Genomic DNA, 23709 nt, shown 5'->3' on the forward strand with positions numbered 1-23709 from the left:
GTCAGTGTGGGGGATTCTCTCCAGTCGCTATTGGGGATTCTCTCCAGTCAGTATGGAGGATTCTCTCCAGTCAGTATGGGGGATTCTATCCAGTCAGTATTCTCTCCAGTCAGTATGGGGGATTATCTCCTGTCAGTATGGGGGATTCTCTCCAGTCAGTATGGGGGATTCTCTCCAGTCAGTATGGGGGATTCTCTCCAGTCGGTATGGGGGATTCTCTCCAGTCGTTATGGGGGATTCACTCCAGTCAGTATGGTGGATTCTCTCCAGTCAGTATTCTCTCCTGTCAGTATGGGGGATTCTCTCCAGTCAGTATGGGGGATTCTCTCCAGTCAGTATGGGGGATTCTCTCCAGTCAGTATGGGGGATTCTCTCCAGTCAGTATGGGGGATTCTCTCCAGTCAGTATGGGGGATTCTCTCCAGTCAGTATTCTCTCCAGTCAGTATGGGGATTCTCTCTAGTCAGTATGGGGTTTTTCTCCAGTCCTACCTTGGCCTTGACCTCCACTCTGGCTCCGTTCTGAACCAGGTATTTGACCACGTCAGCCTGGCCGGCTCTCGCTGCCATGTGGAGCGGCGTCTCTCCCCTCTGAAACACAGAGATACAAACAGGCTAGAAATGTTACCACAGAAACACACAGGTTAGATACCTGGGTTCTATCAAACACACAGGTTAGATTCCAGGGTTCTATCAAACACACAGGTTAGATACCAGGGTTCTATCAAACACACAGGTTAGATACCAGGGTTCTATCAAACACACAGGCTTAATGTTCTAAATCTATATGGAATGCTTTCCTCTTTCTTTGACATTATCAAATAGTTTCTTTCAAATACTTTGATATGAGAGAGAGAGAGATAAAGAGAGAGAGGGAGAGGGAGGGGAGAGAGAGAGAGAGAGAGAGAGAGAGAGAGAGAGAGAGAGAGAGAGAGAGAGAGAGAGAGAGAGAGAGAGAGAGAGAGAGAGAGAGAGAGTGTATTCTGTGACTCACCACATTAGTTGTGTTTGGCGAAGCTCCGTGATTCGTCAGCTGAGTGACGATGTTATCGTGTCCCATGAAAGCCGCCACATGGATCGGAGTGAGACCCGACTGGAACAGAGACACAGAGTTATTCTAGGAACAAGAGACCCGACTGGAACAGAGACACAGAGTTATTCTAGGAACAAGAGACCCGACTGGAACAGAGACACACAGTTATTCTAGGAACAAGAGACCCGACTGGAATAGAGACACAGAGTTATTCTAGGAACAAGAGACCCGACTGGAACAGAGACACAGAGTTATTCTAGGAACAAGAGACCCGACTGGAACATAGACACAGAGTTATTCTAGGAACAAGAGACCCGACTGGAACAGAGACACTGCCTGTATGGACGCTCCGTGTTTCAGGTCCTACCTCGGTCACTGCCTGTATGGTCGCTCCGTGTTTCAGTTCCTACCTCGGTCACTGCCTGTATGGACGCTCCGTGTTTCAGTTCCTACCTCGGCCACTGCCTGTATGGACGCTCTGTGTTTCAGCTCCTACCTCGGTCACTGCCTGTATGGACGCTCCGTGTTTCAGTTCCTACCTCGGTCACTGCCTGTATGGATGCTCCGTGTTTCAGCAGTAGTTCCATCACTTTGATTCTGTTCTTCTTGCAGGCGATGTGGAGCGGAGTGAAACCATTCTAAAAGAAAAACACACAACACAACAGCATCCAGCCTGGTCAACACACAGCACAGCTCTATAGATGTCCTGGCAGCATCCAGCCTGGTTACCACATCACAGTTATCTAGATGTCCTGGCAGCATCCAGCCTGGTTAACCCACAGCACAGCTCTATAGATGTCCTGGCAGCATCCAGCCTGGTTAACACACAGCACCAACTCTATAGATGTCCTGGCAGCATCCAGCCTGGTTAACACACAGCACAGCTCTATAGACGTCCTGGCAGCATCCAGTCTTGTTAACACACAGCACAGCTCTATAGATGTCCTGGCAGCATCCAGCCTGGTTAACACACAACACAGCTATCTAGATGTCCTGGCAGCATCCAGCCTGGTTAACACACAGCACAGCTCTATAGACGTCCTGGCAGCATCCAGTCTTGTTAACACACAGCACAGCTCTATAGATGTCCTGGCAGCATCCAGCCTGGTCAACACACAGCGCAGCTCTGTAGATGTCCTGGCAGCATCCAGCCTGGTTAACACACAACACAGCTATCTAGATGTCCTGGCAGCATCCAGCCTGGTTAACCCACAGCACAGCTCTATAGATGTCCTGGCAGCATCCAGCCTGGTTAACACACAGCACCAACTCTATAGATGTCCTGGCAGCATCCAGCCTGGTTAACACACAGCACAGCTCTATAGACGTCCTGGCAGCATCCAGTCTTGTTAACACACAGCACAGCTCTATAGATGTCCTGGCAGCATCCAGCCTGGTCAACACACAGCACAGCTCTATAGATGTCCTGGCACCATCCAGCCTGGTTAACACACAGCACAGCTCTATAGACGTCCTGGCAGCATCCAGCCTGGTTAACCCACAGCACAGCTCTATAGATGTCCTGGCAGCATCCAGCCTGGTTAACACACAGCACAGCTCTATAGATGTCCTGGCAGCATCCAGCCTGGTTAACACATAGCACAGCTCTATAGATGTCCTGGCAGCATCCAGCCTGGTTAACACACCACAACTCTGTAGATGTCCTGGCAGCATCCAGCCTGGTTAACACACAGCACAGCTCTATAGATGTCCTGGCAGCATCCAGCCTGGTTAACCCCCAGCTAACCAGATACTAACCAGATAAAGGTGGAGTTACAGTAACACAGCGTTATATCCAGCTGGATCAGACTGGCCTCTCTGGCTGCTTTGAGGTTTGGCACCATGTGTTATTTCTTCAGTTCCCTCTTTACTTCCTCCTTTTTTCTCTGTAAAATTCAGCCATTCTGTTCCAATGACTAAACACCATGCCAGTATGCTAGTGGCTGCCTGATGCCATAAACCCTAGCCCTAACCTTGCTGCCAACAGGCAGCCTCAGAGGCTGTGGACTGGATGAGGCAGAATGATACAACAGGAAGTTAATGTGTATTTCACATTGATTCTACTGGAAGTGGTTTTCTAACAGGAACCAGGGAACAACAGAGTTCGGTGTTTCACTGTCAGTGTGTTACTGTTCCCATGTCACTGTTCTGTGTTTCCAATTTAGTGTGGATCCCAGGAAGAGTAGCTACCGCTAAAGCTAATGCTAAGTTATTGCTAAAATAATGCTAAGCTTAAGCTAAGCTAACAGCTAATAGGGATTTTTAATACACAGTGTGACTGATGCTTACCAGTGCTTTAGCGTTGGGATTGGCCTTCTTGTCCACAATGACCTTGGCGACCTTGTAGTGTCCGCAGTGGGCGGCGACATGCAGGGCCGTCAGGTAGTCGTTGGTGACATCATCAACAGGAACCTCGTGGTGTAGCAGGAGCTGAACACAGTTCAGATGGTCCCCCTGGGTGGCCATGTGGAGGGGAGACAGACCGTTCTGGAGGGGGACAGACAGACAGTTTAGAGGGGGGACAGGGACAGAGAGAGAAAGACATTGCCATAGTTACTGTACCTTAGTTTTGGACAGGATGGGAGCTCCTCTGTCTAGCAGCATCTCCAGCACTTGTTCATGTCCGCTCCTGGCGCCACAGTGGAGAGGGGTCAGACCGTCCTGGGGTCAGAGGTTAAGGGGAAGTAGGGCATTAGACAGGTTACTTACTGTATCTCTGACTATTGGTTCTTCCCTGATGGCTTTTCTAGATGTTTTGTGTATGTTGTGTATGAGCTACATTTACTTCCTGTAGGACAATAAACATGAATCTGATCACGGACCAGTCCTCCTGTAGGACAATAAACATGAATCTGACCACGGACCAGTCCTCCAGTAGGACAATAAACATGAATCTGAACATGGACCAGTCCTCCTGTAGGACAATAAACATGAATCTGACCACGGACCAACATAGAGGTCAAGGTCAAGGTATTCACAGATTTCACGTTCCGTCACTACATCGCTGAAAGCTCTATGAGGTCCGACTGAGCGTTGTACTCAGTGAATTCTCAATTGGCGCTGATGAGGATTTAGTGACTTGGAAACACAATGACACTTCTAAAGTGATGAATGTTCCTTTGCCATTCTGGCTGGCAACGTTCTTATCCCTTGCTTGCTAGCTAGCCAAATACGGTTAAATTACAGTCCCGTCAAAAAGTACAGCCAGAATAACAGCAAAGTAGCCGCATTTTCATTTGTTTAAGTTGTTTTCTAGTGACATTTATTTGGATACATCCATAACAATGAGCTAATGAGGTGCGATTTTGCCTGGCAGAGGAAATGTGGTCTCTCGTCAGGACTCGTTTGCTCACTCGTTGTTCAGAGGAGCTAGCCAACAACACAGCTAAACACAATCACTTCAAACTGAAGCTGGAAAGACTGCAAACTAGCTGCACTACCTTTTGTTTTTTACCTTTTTTTAAATTTACATTTCTTTGTATATATATCCATAAAAATTATACCAGCTGATTCATGATTTGGACTGTCTGAGAAATGCTGCCTGCCTGTCTTTCTCGTTCTGACACGTTCATTACTACGGGACAGCTGGAGATCCAATATGAATATAGAAACAATGTTGAAAATGTCGGAGCGACAGACAGCAAGGTTTATACAAATCTCTGGCGTTAAACTAAATGTTAGAAACATGAGATAATGTCTAGATGCTTTTTATAGTGGAGATAAAGGTTATAAATTGCCTGGCGGGGCAGATGAGACAGTGGATTGCCCAGTCAGATGGAACAGAGTAAATAGACATTTTAATGTCATAGATTTAGCCGGTGGTAACTTGTGGAATAGACGCCGGCTGGAATGCCGTTTTAACCAATCAGCATTCAGGATTAGACCCACCCGTTGTATAATTTAGTACAGTGTATATCTAACCTTAGTCCTGGCGTCTATCTTGCCTCCCCTCTCCAGCAGAACTTTGACCATGTTGCCATTCCCTCTCTTAGAAGCCACGTGCAGCGGTGTGATGTCATTCTGAGGAGGGGAGACACAACATCAAGCCATAAATACAGTACAGTCATTATTTCCATCAGATTAGACATTAAGATAATACCTCTACGCATACAGTACTTTGAATGACACTAACAGCAGGTTATCCGTGGTTTGTTCTGAGTGTATTGTAAACAGCTTCACCCTTCACTGTCAGCTGACACTGTGTCTGCAGGACAGTCAGGTCTGAGGTAGTCCTGGGGTACTGGGCTTAGTGAACTGTGTCTGCAGGACAGTCAGGTCTGAGGTGGTCCTGGGGTTAGTGAACTGTGTCTGTAAGACAGTCAGGTCTGAGGTAGTCCTGGGGTACTGGGGTTAGTGAACTGTGTCTGTAGGACAGTCAGGTCTGAGGTAGTCCTGGGGTTAGTGAACTGTGTCTGCAGGACAGTCAGGTCAGAGGTAGTCCTGGGGTACTGGGGTTAGTGAACTGTGTCTGTAGGACAGTCAGGTCTGAGGCAGTCCTGGGGTACTGGGGTTAGTGAACTGTGTCTGCAGGACAGTCAGGTCTGAGGTAGTCTTGGGGTCCTGGGGTTAGTGAACTGTGTCTGCAGGACAGTCAGGTCTGAGGTAGTCCTGGGGTACTGGGGTTAGTGAACTGTCTCTGCAGGACAGTCAGGTCTGAGGTAGTCCTGGGGTACTGGAGTTAGTGAACTGTGTCTGCAGGACAGTCAGGTCTGAGGTAGTCCTGGGGTACTGGGGTTAGTGAACTGCGTCTGCAGGACAGTCAGGTCTGAGGTGGTCCTGGGGTTAGTGAACTGTGTCTGTAGGACAGTCAGGTCTGAGGAAGTCCTGGGGTTAGTGAACTGTGTCTGCAGGACAGTCAGGTCTGAGGCAGTCCTGGGGTCCTGGGGTTAGTGAACTGTGTCTGCAGGACAGTCAGGTCTGAGGCAGTCCTGGGGTACTGGGGTTAGTGAACTGTGTCTGTAGGACAGTCAGTTCTGAGGCAGTCCTGGGGTACTGGGGTTAGTGAACTGTGTCTGCAGGACAGTCAGGTCTGAGGTAGTCCTGGGGTACTGGGGTTAGTGAACTGTGTCTGCAGGACAGTCAGGTCAGAGGTAGTCCTGGGGTACTGGGGTTAGTGAACTGTGTCTGTAGGACAGTCAGGTCTGAGGCAGTCCTGGGGACTGGGGTTAGTGAACTGTGTCTGCAGGACAGTCAGGTCTGAGGTAGTCCTGGGGTACTGGGGTTAGTGAACTGTGTCTGCAGGACAGTCAGGTCTGAGGTAGTCCTGGGGTACTGGGGTTAGTGAACTGTGTCTGCAGGACAGTCAGGTCTGAGGTAGTCCTGGGGTACTGGGGTTAGTGAACTGTGTCTGCAGGACAGTCAGGTCTGAGGTAGTCCTGGGGTACTGGGGTTAGTGAACTGCGTCTGCAGGACAGTCAGGTCTGAGGTGGTCCTGGGGTTAGTGAACTGTGTCTGCAGGACAGTCAGGTCTGAGGTAGTCCTGGGTTTAGTGAACTGTGTCTGTAGGACAGTCAGGTCTGAGGTAGTCCTGGGGTACTGTGGTTAGTGAACTGTGTCTGTAGGACAGTCAGGTCTGAGGTAGTCCTGGGGTTAGTGAACTGTGTCTGTAGGACAGTCAGGTCTGAGGTAGTCCTGGGGTACTGGGGTTAGTGAACTGTGTCTGCAGGACAGTCAGGTCTGAGGCAGTCCTGGGGTACTGGGGTTAGTGAACTGTGTCTGCAGGACAGTCAGGTCTGAGGCAGTCCTGGGGTACTGGGGTTAGTGAACTGTGTCTATAGGACAGTCAGTTCTGAGGCAGTCCTGGGGTACTGGGGTTAGTGAACTGTGTCTGCAGGACAGTGAGGTCTGAGGTAGTCCTGGGGTCCTGGGGTTAGTGAACTGTGTCTGCAGGACAGTCAGGTCTGAGGTAGTCCTGGGGTACTGGGGTTAGTGAACTGTGTCTGCAGGACAGTCAGGTCTGAGGTAGTCCTGGGGTACTGTGGTTAGTGAACTGTGTCTGTAGGACAGTCAGGTCTGAGGTAGTCCTGGGGTTAGTGAACTGTGTCTGTAGGACAGTCAGGTCTGAGGTAGTCCTGGGGTACTGGGGTTAGTGAACTGTGTCTGCAGGACAGTCAGGTCTGAGGCAGTCCTGGGGTACTGGGGTTAGTGAACTGTGTCTGCAGGACAGTCAGGTCTGAGGCAGTCCTGGGGTACTGTGGTTAGTGAACTGTGTCTGCAGGACAGTCAGGTCTGAGGTAGTCCTTGGGTTAGTGAACTGTGTCTGTAGGACAGTCAGGTCTGAGGTAGTCCTGGGGTTAGTGAACTGTGTCTGTAGGACAGTCAGGTCTGAGGTAGTCCTGGGGTACTGGGGTTAGTGAACTGTGTCTGTAGGACAGTCAGGTCTGAGGTAGTCCTGGGGTTAGTGAACTGTGTCTGCAGGACAGTCAGGTCTGAGGTAGTCCTGTAGTACTGGGGTTAGTGAACTGTGTCTGTAGGACAGTCAGGTCTGAGGTAGTCCTGGGGTACTGTGGTTAGTGAACTGTGTCTGTAGGACAGTCAGGTCTGAGGTAGTCCTGGGGTACTGGGGTTAGTGAACTGTGTCCGCAGGACAGTCAGGTCTGAGGTAGTCCTGGGGTTAGTGAACTGTGTCTGCAGGACAGTCAGGTCTGAGGTAGTCCTGGGGTACTGGGGTTAGTGAACTGTGTCTGTAGGACAGTCAGGTCTGAGGTAGTCCTGGGGTACTGGGGTTAGTGAACTGTGTCTGCAGGACAGTCAGGTCTGAGGTAGTCCTGGGGTACTGGGGTTAGTGAACTGTGTCTGTAGGACAGTCAGGTCTGAGGTAGTCCTGGGGTACTGGGGTTAGTGAACTGTGTCTGCAGGACAGTCAGGTATGAGGTAGTCCTGGGGTACTTGGTAACGTTGTGATACATATCACTGTTTCCTTGGTAATGTTGTGATACATATCCACTGTTTCCTTGGTAACGTTATGATACATATCCACTGTTTCCTTGGTAACATTGTGATACATATCCACTGTTTCCTTGGTAAAGTTGTGCTTCGATTAAGAATGTCATGATTGGCTGTTAGCCCATTCCATTAGCAGGGTGTGTTCCCTAGATAATACTGTTTAGAAGTGCCTCTGTCAGGTGCTCCATTGGTGGAGGGATATAAGATAACACATTACCACTGGTGGAGGGATATAGGATAACATATTACCACTGGTGGAGGGATATAGGATAACACATTACTACTGGTGGAGGGATATAGGATAACACATTACCACTGGTGGAGGGATATAGGATAACACATTACCACTGGTAGAGGGATATAGGATAACACATTACCACTGGTGGAAGGATATAGGATACACTTTACCACTGGTGGAGGGATATAGGATAACACATTACCACTGGTGGAGGGATATAGGATAACACATTACCACTGGTGGAGGGATATAGAATAATATATGACCCTGTCCTAGTGTAAAGCGCCTCCATACCATCAGCAGCTGGAATCAAACGGTTTATTCATGCAGTATTATGGGACAGTATTATGGGATGTCCTGGCAAACAACGGCCAGAACCCATCTACTTCTATGGGCTCATATTTCATAGTGCAGGGAGGGGTCTGACCGACGGAGAGCCTTGGCAGGGTGTGACCGACGGAGAGCCTTGGCAGGGTCTGACCGATGGAGAGCCTTGGCAGGGTGTGTCTATGTGAAGGGCCTTGGCAGGGGTCTGACCGACGGAGAGCCTTGGCAGGGTGTGTCTATGTGAAGGGCCTTGGCAGGGTCTGACCGACGGAGAGCCTTGGCAGGGTGTGTCTATGTGAAGGGCCTTGGCAGGGTGAGTGCAGACTGACACCAGCAGCTGTAGAATGACATCTGCAGGGGCTATTGGGTACAACCCTGCACATTCAGGTCCCTAAGAACATTCTGGACCTGGGCTGGATGGAAACAGGCCTGATGAGTCTTACCCTGGCCTTGTTTTAGAGGAGTCTTTCCCTGGTCTTGTTTTAGAGGAGTCTTATCCTGGCCCTGTTTTAGAGGAGTCTTACCCTGGTCTTGTTCTAGAGGAGTCTTACCCTGGCCTTGTTCTAGAGGAGTCTGACCCTGGTCCTGTTTTGGAGGAGTCTTACCCTGGTCTTGTTTTAGAGGAGTCTTACCCTGGTCTTGTTTTAGAGGAGTCTTACCCTGGTCTTCTTTTAGAGGAGTCTGACCCTGATATTGTTTTAGAGGAGTCTTACCCTGGTCTTGTTTTAGAGGAGTCTTACCCTGGTCTTGTTTTAGAGGAGTCTGACCCTGGTCTTGTTTTAGAGGAGTCTTACCCTGGGCTTGATTTAGAGGAGTCTTACCCTGGTCTTGTTTTAGAGGAGTCTTACCCTGCCCTTGTTTTAGAGGAGTCTTACCCTGGCCTTGTTTTAGAGGAGTCTTACCCTGGTCTTGTTTTAGAGGAGTCTTACCCTGGCCTTGTTTTAGAGGAGTCTTACCCTGGCCTTGTTTTAGAGGAGTCTTACCCTGGCCTTGTTCTAGAGGAGTCTTACCCTGGCCTTGTTCTAGAGGAGTCTTACCCTGGCCTTGTTTTAGAGGAGTCTTACCCTGGTCTTATTTTAGAGGAGTCTTACCCTGGCCTTGAAGTCCACGGCGGCGCCGCGGTTGAGGAGGAGCGTTGCCACGTTGATGTTGCCGTAGTGAGCAGCAATGTGCAGCGGAGTAAAGCCACTCTAGAAAACAGACACATCATGACATCAGCACTCAGTCACAACACAACCAATCAGAGCAGGCTCTCACACCGTCATAGCCAGACGGGACAGCTCTTTGATCAGACACGCTGCAGACCCTTCCTACAGCCCAATTATCTCCTTCTTCCCAAAGTGTGGGCTTGTTCACTTCCCATCACTGATTTTAAAGTAAATGACTGGTATATGAAATATGGTAGAAACTACCACTGGTCTATGGTTCCTCCATAGAGTTTTAGTTCATCAGTTGTTAACTTCCAAGTTGTCTGAAGCAGATGCTGTATTACACTATAAGCTACAGTAGTACTGTGTGGAACTGTGATCTACAGTAGGTCTGTCAGCTGTGTTCGCTGTTGGGGAACAGAAAAAGCAGCATAGACACATTTAGAGTAGAGGACTGTTGATGCTGCAGCCATCACTGGCTGCTGACCGACACCTGCCTGCCTCAGGGTGTCTGGGTTAGAGTTCTCCTGCCTGGGTTAGAGTTCTCCTGCCTGGGTTAGAGTTCTCCTGCCTGGGTTAGAGTTCTCCTGCCTGGGTTAGAGTCATCCTGCCTGGGTTAGAGTTCTCCTGCCTGGGTTAGAGTTCTCCTGCCTGGGTTAGAGTTATCCTGTCTGGGTTAGAGTTCTCCTGCCTGGGTTAGAGTTCTCCTGCCTGGGTTAGAGTTCTCCTGCCTGGGTTAGAGTTATCCTGTCTGGGTTAGAGTTATCCTGTCTGGGTTAGAGTTATCCTGCCTGGGTTAGAGTCATCCTGCCTGGGTTAGAGTTCTCCTGCCTGGGTTAGAGTCATCCTCCCTGGGTTAGAGTCATGCACAAGCCTGGGGATGTTAAGGCAGAGACACCCACTGAGAGGGACTAGCTGGTGGACTGGGTCCTGCTGCTGGGGGATAGCTTCCTTGATTCTTTATTTGGATCCACATTAGCTGGCACCTTGGCAACCGCTAGTCTTCCTGGGGTCCAACGGTGTCTTACAGTACCTCATCACCAGGAGACAAACTTACTGCATCATCATCCCCAACTCTAACATCATGCTAACCTACTCTACCATCATGCTAACCAACTCTAACATCATGTTAACCAACTCTAACATCATGCTAACCAACTCTAACATCATGCTAACCAACTCTAACATCATGCTAACCAACTCTAACATCATGTTAGCCAACTCTAACCAACTCTAACATCATGCTAACCAACTCTAACATCATGCTAACCAACTCTAACATCATGTTAACCAACTCTAACCAACTCTAACATCATGCTAACCAGCTCTAACATCATGCTAACCAACTCTAACATCATGTTAACCAACTCTAACCAACTCTAACATCATGCTAACCAACTCTAACATCATGTTAACCAACTCTAACCAACTCTAACATCATGCTAACCAGCTCTAATGTCATGCTAACCAACTCTAACATCATTCTAACATCATGCTAACCAACTCTAACATCATGTTAACCAACTCTAACATCATGCTAACCAGCTCTAACATCATGCTAACCAACTCTAACATCATGTTAACCAACTCTAACTAACTCTAACATCATGATAACCAACTCTAACATCATGCTAACCAGCTCTAACATCATGCTAACCAGCTCTAACATCATGTTAACCAACTCTAACATCATGTTAAACAACTCTAACCAACTCTAACATCATGCTAACCAACTCTAACATCATGCTAACCAGCTCTAACATCATGCTAACCAACTCTAACATCATGTTAACCAACTCTAACTAACTCTAACATCATGATAACCAACTCTAACATCATGCTAACCAGCTCTAACATCATGCTAACCAGCTCTAACATCATGTTAACCAACTCTAACATCATGCTAACCAGCTCTAACATCATGCTAACCAACTCTAACATCATGTTAACCAACTCTAACTAACTCTAACATCATGCTAACCAGCTCTAACATGATGCTTACCAACTCTAACATCATTCTAACATCATGCTAACCAACTCTAACATCATGCTAACCAACTCTAACATCATGTTAAACAACTCTAACCAACTCTAACATCATGCTAACCAACTCTAACATCATGTAAACCAACTCTAACATCATGTTAGCCAACTCTAACCAACTCTAACATCATGCTAACCAGCTCTAAAATCATGTTAACCAACTCTAACATCATGTTAACCAACTCTAACATCATGTTAACCAACTCTAACCAACTCTAACATCATGCTAAGCAACTCTAACATCATGTTAACCAACTCTAACCAACTCTAACATCATGCTAACCAACTCTAACATCATGTTAACCAACTCTAACATGATGATAACAGCTCTAACATCATGTTAACCAGCTCTAACGTCATGCTAACCAACTCCAACGTCATGCTAACCAACTCTAACATCATGCTAACCAACTCTAACATCATGCTAACCAACTCTAACATCATGTTAACCAACTCTAACCAACTCTAACATCATGCTAACCAGCTCTAACATCATGCTAACCAACTCTAACATCATGTTAACCAACTCTAACCAACTCTAACATCATGCTAACCAACTCTAACATCATGTTAACCAACTCTAACCAACTCTAACATCATGCTAACCAACTCTAACATCATGTTAACCAACTCTAACATGATGATAACAGCTCTAACATCATGTTAACCAGCTCTAACGTCATGCTAACCAACTCTAACGTCATGCTAACCAACTCTAACATCATGCTAACCAACTCTAACATCATGTTAACCAACTCTAACCAACTCTAACATCATGCTAACCAGCTCTAACATCATGCTAACCAACTCTAACATCATGTTAACCAACTCTAACCAACTGTAACATCATGCTAACCAACTCTAACATCATGTTAACCAACTCTAACCAACTCTAACATCATGCTAACCAAATCTAACATCATGCTAACCAGCTCTAACATCATGTTAACCAACTCTAACATCATGCTAACCAGCTCTAACATCATGCTAACCAACTCTAACCAACTCTAACATCATGCTAACCAACTCTAACATCATGTTAACCAACTCTAACCAACTCTAACATCATGCTAACCAACTCTAACATCATGTTAACCAACTCTAACTAACTCTAACATCATGCTAACCAGCTCTAACATCATGCTTACCAACTCTAACATCATGTTAACCAACTCTAACATCATGTTAACCAACTCTAACCAACTCTAACATCATGCTAACCAGCTCTAACGTCATGCTAACCAACTCTAACATCATTCTAACATCATGCTAACCAACTCTAACATCATGCTAACCAACTCTAACATCATGTTAACCAACTCTAACATCATGCTAACCAACTCTAACATCATGTTAACCAACTCTAACATCATGTTAGCCAACTCTAACCAACTCTAACATCATGCTAACCAGCTCTAACATCATGTTAACCAACTCTAACATCATGTTAACCAACTCTAACCAACTCTAACATCATGCTAACCAACTCTAACATCATGTTAACCAACTCTAACCAACTCTAACATCATGCTAACCAACTCTAACATCATGTTAACCAACTCTAACATGATGATAACAGCTCTAACATCATGTTAACCAGCTCTAACGTCATGCTAACCAACTCTAACGTCATGCTAACCAACTCTAACATCATGCTAACTAACTCTAACCAACTCTAACATCATGCTAACCAACTCTAACCAACTCTAACATCATGCTAACCAACTCTAACCAACTCTAACATCATGTTAACCAACTCCAACATCAGAGTGTGGTGTCAGGAAAACATCCTCCCACCAAACATCCACAAAACAAAGCAGCTGATCGTGGACTCCAGGAAACAGCGGAGAAGGTGGAGAAGGTGGAAAGTTTTAAGTTCCTCGGCATACACATCACTGACAAACTGAAATGGTCCACCCACACAGACAGTGTGGTGAAGAAGGCACAGCAACGCCTCTTCAACTTCAGGAGGCTGACAAAATTTGCCTTGGCACCTAAAATCCTCACAATATTTTACAGATGCACAATTGAGAGCATCCTGTCAGGCTGTATCACCGCCTGGTACGGCAACTGCACCGCCTGCAACCGCAGGGCTCTCCAGAGGGTGGTGCGGTCTGCCCAACGCATCACCGGGGGCAAACTACCTGCCCTCCAGGACACACCTACAGCACCTGATGTCACAGGAAGGCCAAAAAGAACATCAAGAACAACAACCACCTGAGCCACTGCCTGTTCACCATGTTATCATCCAGAAGGCGAGGTCAGTACAGGTGCATCAAAGCTGGGACCGGAAAAAGTAACAAAACAGCTTCTATCTCAAGGCCATCAGACTGTTAAATAGCCATCACTTGCACATTAGAGGCTGCTGCCTTATATACATAGACTTGAGATCACTAGCCACTTTAATAATGGTACACTAGTCACTTTAATAATGTGTACATATGTTGTATTACTCATCTCATATGTACATACTGTATTCTATTCTATTCTACTGTATCTTAGTCTATGCAGCTCTGACATTGCTCGTCTAATTGTGTATATATTCTTAATTCCATTGCTTTACTATAGATTGTGTGTATTGTTAGATATTACTGCACTGTTGGAGCTAGAAACACAAGCATTACGCTACACCTGCAATAACATCTGCTAAACATGTGTACGTGACCAATAACATCTTCTAAACACGTGTACGTGACCAATAACATCTTCTAAACACGTGTACGTGACCAATAACATCTGCTAAACACGTGTATGTGACCAATAACATTTTCTAAACACGCGTACGTGACCAATAACATCTGCTAAACACGTGTACGTGACCAATAACATTTTCTAAACACGTGTATGTGACCAATAACATCTTCTAAACACGTGACCAATAACATCTTCTAAACACGTGTACGTGACCAATAACATCTTCTAAACACGTGTACGTGACCAATAACATCTTCTAAACACGTGTACGTGACCAATAACATCTTCTAAACACGTGTATGTGACCAATAACATCTTCTAACATGTGTACGTGACCAATAACATCTTCTAAACATGTGTACTTGACCAATAACGTCTTCTAAACACGTGACCAATAACATCTTCTAAACACGTGTACGTGACCAATAACATCTTCTAAACACGTGTATGTGACCAATAACATCTTCGAAACACGTGTACGTGACCAATAACATCTTCTAAACACGTGTACGTGACAATAACATCTTCTAAACACGTGACCAATAACATCTTCTAAACACGTGTACGTGACCAATAACATCTTCTAAACACGTGTACGTGACCAATAACATCTTCTAAACACGTGTACGTGACCAATAACATCTTCTAAACACGTGTATGTGACCAATAACATCTTCTAACATGTGTACGTGACCAATAACATCTTCTAAACATGTGTACTTGACCAATAACGTCTTCTAAACACGTGACCAATAACATCTTCTAAACACGTGTACGTGACCAATAACATCTTCTAAACACGTGTATGTGACCAATAACATCTTCGAAACACGTGTACGTGACCAATAACATCTTCTAAACACGTGTACGTGACAATAACATCTTCTAAACACGTGACCAATAACATCTTCTAAACACGTGTACGTGACCAATAACATCTTCTAAACACGTGACCAATAACATCTTCTAAACACGTGACCAATAACATCTTCTAAACACGTGTACGTGACCAATAACATCTTCTAAACACGTGTACGTGACCAATAACATCTTCTAAACATGTGTACGTGACCAATAACATCTTCTAAACACGTGTATGTGACCAATAACATCTTCTAAACACGTGACCAATAACATCTTCTAAACACGTGTACTTGACCAATAACATCTTCTAAACACGTGTACGTGACCAATAACATCTTCTAAACATGTGACCAATAACATCTTCTAAACACGTGACCAATAACATCTTCTAAACACGTGACCAATAACATCTTCTAAACACGTGACCAATAACATCTTCTAAACACGTGTACGTGACCAATAACATCTTCTAAACACGTGTACGTGACCAATAACATCTTCTAAACACGTGTACGTGACCAATAACATTTTATTTGATGTTGCTTTTTTTTGGAGGGGGGGGGGGGGCGATATCTTTTATTGACAAAATCAAATGTTAGTGGCCATTGGCGGTTCAAGTGTTAACCAACTCTAACATCATGCTAACCAACTCTAACGTCATGCTAACCAAATCTAACATCATGCTAACCAAGTCTAACATCCTGCTAACCAACTCTAACATCATGCTAACCAAGTCTAACATCATGTTAACCAACTCTAACGTCATGCTAACCAACTGTAACATCATGCTAACCAACTCTAACGTCATGCTAACCAAGTCTAACATCCTGCTAACCAACTCTAACATCATGCTAACCAAGTCTAACATCATGTTAACCAACTCTAACGTCATGCTAACCAACTGTAACATCATGCTAACCAACTCTAACGTCATGCTATCTAACGTCATGCTAACCAACTCTAACATCATGCTAACCAACTCTAACATCATGCTAACCAAGTCTAACATCATTTAACCAACTCTAACGTCATGCTAACCAACTCTAACATCATGCTAACCAAGTCTAACATCCTGCTGACCAACTCTAACATCATGCTAACCAACTCTAACATCTTGCTAACCAAGTCTAACATCCTGCTAACCAAGTTCTTAAGGGTTTTATGAGACTGGATAAAGGAAGCCAGCCCCTCAGCTGTAGAGACCCTCAGTCCATGTTGTCAGTACATCGAGGTCAGAGGTCATGCTACTTTCTAGTCCCTTCTGGAAAGCACCAAGACAGACAGTAAATAAAACAACAAAAAGAAGCAATGCAGGACCAGGGAGGAGAGATGAGGCAGCAGTTAGCAGTTAGCAGTTAGCAGTTAGCAGGTAGCAGGTAGCAGCAGGGTGTGAGGTGGTGGGCTGTGAGTGTTGAGTGTGTAGAGGAGATCCGAATATACCTCTGTGGTCCTATTCACCATCATCTAGGGAGAGCAACACCAGCGAGAGGTCAAGAGAGGAGAGAATGGGAGGTTAGTGCATCACAACGACACTATGGCTGCACCATGCTGTATGATGGTGGGAAGAGTCATGATAACAACATAACAGTCAGGATAACAGTCAGGTTCACAACATTAACACCACAGACATGAACACAATAACACAGGGTACTACTTCTGTCAGCATACTGATATTATAGAACATCTACAGAGTCAAATTATACTGTGACAGTAACATCAGAACTAGAGGTCGACCGATTAATCGGAATGGCTGATTAATTAGGGCCGATTTCAAGTTTTCATAACAATCGGAAATCGGTATTTTTGGACGCCGATTTGGCCGATTTTTATTTTTTTATTTTTTATATAATATATATATATTTTTAGACCTTTATTTAACTAGGCAAGTCAGTTAAGGACACATTCTTATTTTCAATGACGGCCTAGGAACGGTGGGTTAACTGCCTTGTTCAGGGGCAGAACGAAAGATTTTTACCTTGTCAGCTCAGGGATTCAATCTTGCAACCTTACGGTTAACGAGTCCAACACTCTAACCACCTGCTTTACATTGCACTCCACGAGGAGCCTGCCTGTTACGCGAATGCAGTAAGAAGCCAAGGTAAGTTGCTAGCTTGCATTAAACTTATCTTATAAAAAACAATCAATCAATCATAATCACTAGTTAACTACACATGGTTGATGATATTACTAGTTTATCTAGCCTGTCCTGGGTTGCATATAATCGCATAGGTACACGTTGCTCCAACCATAAACATCAATGCCTTTCTTAAAATCAATACACAAGTATATATTTTTAAACCGGCATATTTAGTTAATATTGCCTGCTAACATGAATTTCTTTTAACTAGGGAAAATGTGTCACTTCTCTTGCAAACAGAGTCAGGGTATATGCAGCAGTTTGGGCCGCCTGGCTCGTTGCGAACTGTGAAGAGTATTTCTTCCTAACAAAGACAGCCGACTTCGCCAAACGGGGGATGATTTAACAAAAGCACATTTGTTAAAAAAGCACAATCGTTGCACCATAAACATAAACATCAATGCCTTTCTTAAAATCAATACACAGAAGTATATATTTTTAAACCTGCATATTTAGCTAAAAGAAATCCAGGTTAGCAGGCAATATTAACCAGGTGAAATTGTGTCATTTTGCGTTCATTGCACGCAGTCAGGGTATATGCAACACTTTGGGTAATTTGTCAGAATTTTACGTAATTATGACATAACGCTGAAGGTTGTGCAATGTAACGTTTTGTTTTCGAGATTATAGTTTCCGGATTCGACCATATTAATGACCTAAGGCTCGTGTTTCTGTGTGTTATTATGTTATAATTAAGTCTATGATTTGATAGAGCAGTCTGACTGAGCGGTGGTAGGCAGCAGCAGGCTCATAAGCATTCATTCAAACAGCACTTTCGTGCATTTTGCCAGCAGCCCTTCGCAATGCATTGCGCTGTTTATGACTTCAAGCCTGTCAACTCCCAAGATAGAGCTGGTGTAACCGATGTGAAATGGCTAGCTAGTTAGCCGGGTGCGCGCTAATAGCGTTTCAAACGTCACTCGCTCTGAGACTTGGAGTAGTTGTTTCCCTTGCTCTACATGGGTAACGCTGCTTCGAGGGTGGCTGTTGTCAATGTGTTCCTGGTTCGAGCCCAGGTAGGAGCGAGGAGAGGGACGGAAGCTATACTGTTACACTGGCAATACTAAAGTGCCTATAAGAACATCCAATAGTCAAAGGTATATGAAATACAAATCGTATAGAGAGAAACAGTCTGGTTCCCCTCATAGCCTGGTTCCTCTCTAGGTTTCTTACTAGGTTCTGGCCTTTCTAGGGAGTTTTTCCTAGCCACCGTGCTTCTACACCTGCATTGCTTGCTGTTTGGGGTTTTAGGCTGGGTTTCTGTACAGCACTTTGTGACATCAACTGATGTAAGAAGGGCTTCATAAATACATTAGATTGATTTGATAATGATTTTTTTCTTCCTCAAATGAAGGGGATGATGACGCAATCTTTGCGAGAGGGAGGGAATCTGACTTAGCTCAGACAATTCATTCAGGATGAGTGGAGTTAGCCCTGAGTTAGCCCCGAGTTAGCCCTGAGTTAGCCTGCCCCAGAGCAGGTTAGTTCTGAAGGATTCGTTGCCATAGAAATGTACCTGACTAAAAGGTGAGCCATATTCGTATGACTGGTTATCCCGAACTTTAACTCAGAGTTGACCAAAGTTAGCTGGCTAACTAGTTAAACCTGAATCCTAGGATAGCCCTCTGGTCAGAGCGCAGATAAAGGATTAGTGATTGGTGCGCTGTCTGTGTTGGTACCTTGGACTCGACATCTGCGTTGTGGTCGATCTGGAGAAGCAGCGCAACAGCCTTGGTATCGTCTTTGCGAGCGGCGATGTGGAGCGCCGGGAGCCGGACCTTCCCTTTAGTGTCATTCTCCAGGAGCAGAGAGACCACCTGTTCATGTCCCTGCTGCAACGCCACCGCCAGGGGGGTGAAGCCATCCTACAGTAGAGATAACAGTCACTATATATACTATACCATACTGCAACACCACCGCCAGGGGGGGTGAAGCCATCCTACAGTAGAGATAACAGTCACTATATATACTATACCATACTGCAACGCCACCGCCAGGGGGGGTGACCGCCAGGGGGGGTGAAGCCATCCTACAGTAGAGATAACAGTCACTATATATACTATACCATACTGCAACACCACCGTCAGGGGGGGTGAAGCCATCCTACAGTAGAGATAACAGTGACTATATATACTATACCATACTGCAACACCACCGCCAGGGGGGGTGAAGCCATCCTACAGTAGAGATAACAGTCACTATATATACTATACCATAATGCAACACCACCGCCAGAGGGGGTGACCACCAGGGGGGTGAAGCCATCCTACAGTAGAGATAACAGTCACTATATATACTATACCATACTGCAACGCCACCGCCAGGGGGGGTGACCGCCAGGGGGGTGAAGCCATCCTACAGTAGAGATAACAGTCACTATATATACTATACCATACTGCAACACCCCCGCCAGGGGGGGTGAAGCCATCCTACAGTAGAGATAACAGTCACTATATATACTATACCATACTGCAACACCACCGCCAGGGGGGGTGAAGCCATCCTACAGTAGAGATAACAGTCACTATATATACTATACCATACTGCAACACCACCACCAGGGGGGGTGACCGCCAGGGGGGTGAAGCCATCCTACAGTAGAGATAACAGTCACTATATATACTATACCATACTGCAACGCCACCGCCAGGGGGGGTGAAGCCATCCTACAGTGGAGATAACAGTCACTATATATCCTATACCATACTGCAACACCACCGCCAGAGGGGGTGACCGCCAGGGGGTTGAAGCCATCCTACAGTAGAGATAACAGTCACTATATATACTATACCATACTGCAACGCCACCACCAGGGGGGGTGACCGCCAGGGGGGTGAAGCCATCCTACAGTAGAGATAACAGTCAATATATATACTATACCATGCTGCAACACCACCGCCGGGGGTTGAAGCCATCCTTCAGTAGAGATAACAGTCACTATATATACTATACCATACTGCAACGCCACCGCCGGGGGGGTAAATCCATCCTACAGTAGAGATAACAGTCACTATATATACTATACCATACTGCAACGCCACCGCCAGGGGGGGGATGACCGCCAGGGGGGTGAAGCCATCCTACAGTAGAGATAACAGTCACTATATATACTATACATGGTAATACTAAACCTGGCCTCTGAGGCCAACACTGTAACTGTACTAACTCTTATAGGACTACCAGCAGTGAGGGAAATCAGTCAATTGAAGTAAATTCATTATGCCCAAATCTATGGATTTCACATGACTGGGCAGGGGTGCAGCCACGTGGCAGATAGGCCCACCCACCCACTGGGGAGACAGGCCCAGCCACTGGGGAGACAGGCCCACCCACTGGGGAGACAGGCCCACCCACTGGGGAGACAGGCCCACCCACTGGGGAGACAGGCCCACCCACTGGGGAGACAGGCCCAGACACTGGGGAGACAGGCCCACTCACTAGGGAGACAGGCCCACCCACGTGGCAGACAGGCCCACCCACCGGGGAGACAGGCCCACCCACATACAGCCACATAGTTTAATACCACTATTATACAGCCCCATGGTTTAATATCACTATTATACAGCCCCATAGTTTAATATCACTATTATACAGCCCCATGGTTTAATACCACTATTATACAGCCCCATGGTTTAATATCACTATTATACAGCCCCATGGTTTAATATCACTATTATACAGCCCCATAGTTTAATATCACTATTATACAGCCCCATGGTTTAATATCACTATTATACAGCCCCATAGTTTAATATCACTATTATACAGCCCCATAGTTTAATATCACTATTATACAGCCCCACCATAGTTTAATATCACTATTATACAGCCCCATAGTTTAATATCCCTATTATACAGCCCCATGGTTTAATATCACTATTATACAGCCCCACCATGGTTTAATGTCACTATTATACAGCCCCATGGTTTAAAATCACAATTATACAGCCCAATCATAGTTTAATATCACTATTATACAGCCCCATAGTTTAATATCACTATTATACAGCCCCATGGTTTAATATCACTATTATACAGCCCCATAGTTTAACATCAATATTATACAGCCCCATGGTTTTATATCACTATTATACAGCCCCACCATGGTTTAATACCACTATTATACAGCCACATGGTTTAATATCACTATTATACAGCACCATAGTTTAATACCACTGTTATACAGCCCCATAGTTTAATACCACTATTATACAGCCCCACCATGGTTTAATATCACTATTATACAGCCCCGTAGTTTAATATCACTATTATACAGCCCCATAGTTTAATATCACTATTATACAGCCCCATAGTTTAATATCACTATTATACAGCCCCATGGTTTAATATCACTATTATACAGTCCCATAGTTTAATATCACTATTATACAGCCCCATGGTTTAACATCACTATTATACAGCCCCATAGTTTAATATCACTATTATACAGCCCCACCATGGTTTAATATCACTATTATACAGCCCCATAGTTTAATATCACTATTATACAGCCCCATGGTTTAATATCACTATTTCACAGCCCCACCATGGTTTAATATCACTATTTTACAGCCCCATGGTTTAATATCACTATTATACATCCCCATAGTTTAATATCACTATTATACAGCCCCATAGTTTAATATCACTATTATACAGCCCCACCATAGTTTAATATCACTATTATACAGCCCCATAGTTTAATATCCCTATTATACAGCCCCATGGTTTAATATCACTATTATACAGCCCCATGGTTTAATATCACTATTATACAGCCCCACCATGGTTTAATGTCACTATTATACAGCCCCATGGTTTAAAATCACTATTATACAGCCCAATCATAGTTTAATATCACTATTATACAGCCCCATGGTTTAATATCACTATTATACAGCCCCATAGTTTAACATCACTATTATACAGCCCCATGGTTTAATATCACTATTACACAGCCCCAAAGTTTAATATCACTATTATACAGCCCCATAGTTAAATATCACTATTATACAGCCCCATGGTTTAATATCACTATTATACAGCCCCATGGTTTTATATCACTATTATACAGCCCCACCATGGTTTAATACCACTATTATACAGCCACATGGTTTAATATCACTATTATACAGCACCATAGTTTAATACCACTGTTATACAGCCCCATAGTTTAATACCACTATTATACAGCCCCACCATGGTTTAATATCACTATTATACAGCCCCGTAGTTTAATATCACTATTATACAGCCCCATAGTTTAATATCACTATTATACAGCCCCATAGTTTAATATCACTATTATACAGCCCCATAGTTTAATATCACTATTATACAGCCCCATAGTTTAACCTGTTATGGCTAGGGGGCAGTATTTTCACGGCTCTATAAAAAACGTACCCGATTTAATCTGGTAACCACTCTTACCCAGTAACTACAATATGCATATATAGCCCAGCCATCACGGGCTAGCTATTTAGACACCCGGCAAGTTTAGCACTCACCAATATCAGATTTACTATTATAAAAGTTTGATTACCTTTTGTTGTCTTCTTCAGAATGCACTCCCAGGACTGCTACTTCAATAACAAATGTTGGTTTGGTCCAAAATAATCCATTGTTATATCCGAATAGCGGCGTTTTGTTCGTGCGTCCCAGACACTATCCGAAATGGTAAATCAGGGTCGCGCGCATGGCGCAATTCGTGACAAAAAAATTCTAAATATTCCATTACCGTACTTCGAAGCATGTCAACCGCTGTTTAAAATCAATTTTTATGCAATTTATCTCGTAAAAAAGTGATAATATTCCGACCAGGAATCTCCTTTTCGGCAAACAGAGGAAAAATCACAAAGACGGGGGCGGCCAGGGCACGCGCCTAAGCCCACAGTCCCTTGATCGGCCACTTGAGAAAGGCGATAATGTGTTTCAGCCTGGGGCTGGGATGACGACATTCTGTTTTTTCCCGGGCTCTGAGCGCCCATGGAAGACGTAGGAAGTGTCACGTTAGAGCAGAGATCCTTTGTAAAAGATAGAGATGGCAAAGAAGTTCAAGAAATGGTCAGACAGGCCACTTCCTGTAAAGGAATCTCTCAGGTTTTGACCTGCCATTTGAGTTCTGTTATACTCACAGACACCATTCAAACAGTTTTAGAAACTTTGGAGTGTTTTCTATCCAAAGCCAATAATTATATGCATATTCTAGTTACTGGGCAGGAGTAGTAACCAGATTAAATCGGGTACGTTTTTTATCCAGCCGTGAAAATACTGCCCCCTAGC

General features: G+C 44.9%; 1 protein-coding gene across 1 annotated transcript in view; it reads right to left on the reverse strand.

Moving 5' to 3' along the window:
* Positions 1 to 469: 469 nt before the first annotated feature.
* Positions 470 to 23709, reverse strand: part of LOC106591361 (ankyrin-3) — a gene marked incomplete at its 3' end in the record, with an annotated part of 349799 nt that continues 326559 nt past the window's right edge. The window contains exons 6-14 of the mRNA XM_045698814.1: positions 19107 to 19292; positions 16731 to 16754; positions 9633 to 9731; positions 4953 to 5051; positions 3594 to 3692; positions 3321 to 3518; positions 1571 to 1669; positions 993 to 1091; positions 470 to 589 (exon numbers count right to left, since the gene is read on the reverse strand). Coding sequence (XP_045554770.1) covers positions 470 to 589; positions 993 to 1091; positions 1571 to 1669; positions 3321 to 3518; positions 3594 to 3692; positions 4953 to 5051; positions 9633 to 9731; positions 16731 to 16754; positions 19107 to 19292 — 1023 coding nt within the window. The remainder of the gene's footprint in view (positions 590 to 992; positions 1092 to 1570; positions 1670 to 3320; positions 3519 to 3593; positions 3693 to 4952; positions 5052 to 9632; positions 9732 to 16730; positions 16755 to 19106; positions 19293 to 23709) is intronic.

This window comes from Salmo salar, chromosome ssa01, assembly GCF_905237065.1.
Source record: "Salmo salar chromosome ssa01, Ssal_v3.1, whole genome shotgun sequence".
NCBI lineage: Eukaryota > Metazoa > Chordata > Actinopteri > Salmoniformes > Salmonidae > Salmo > Salmo salar.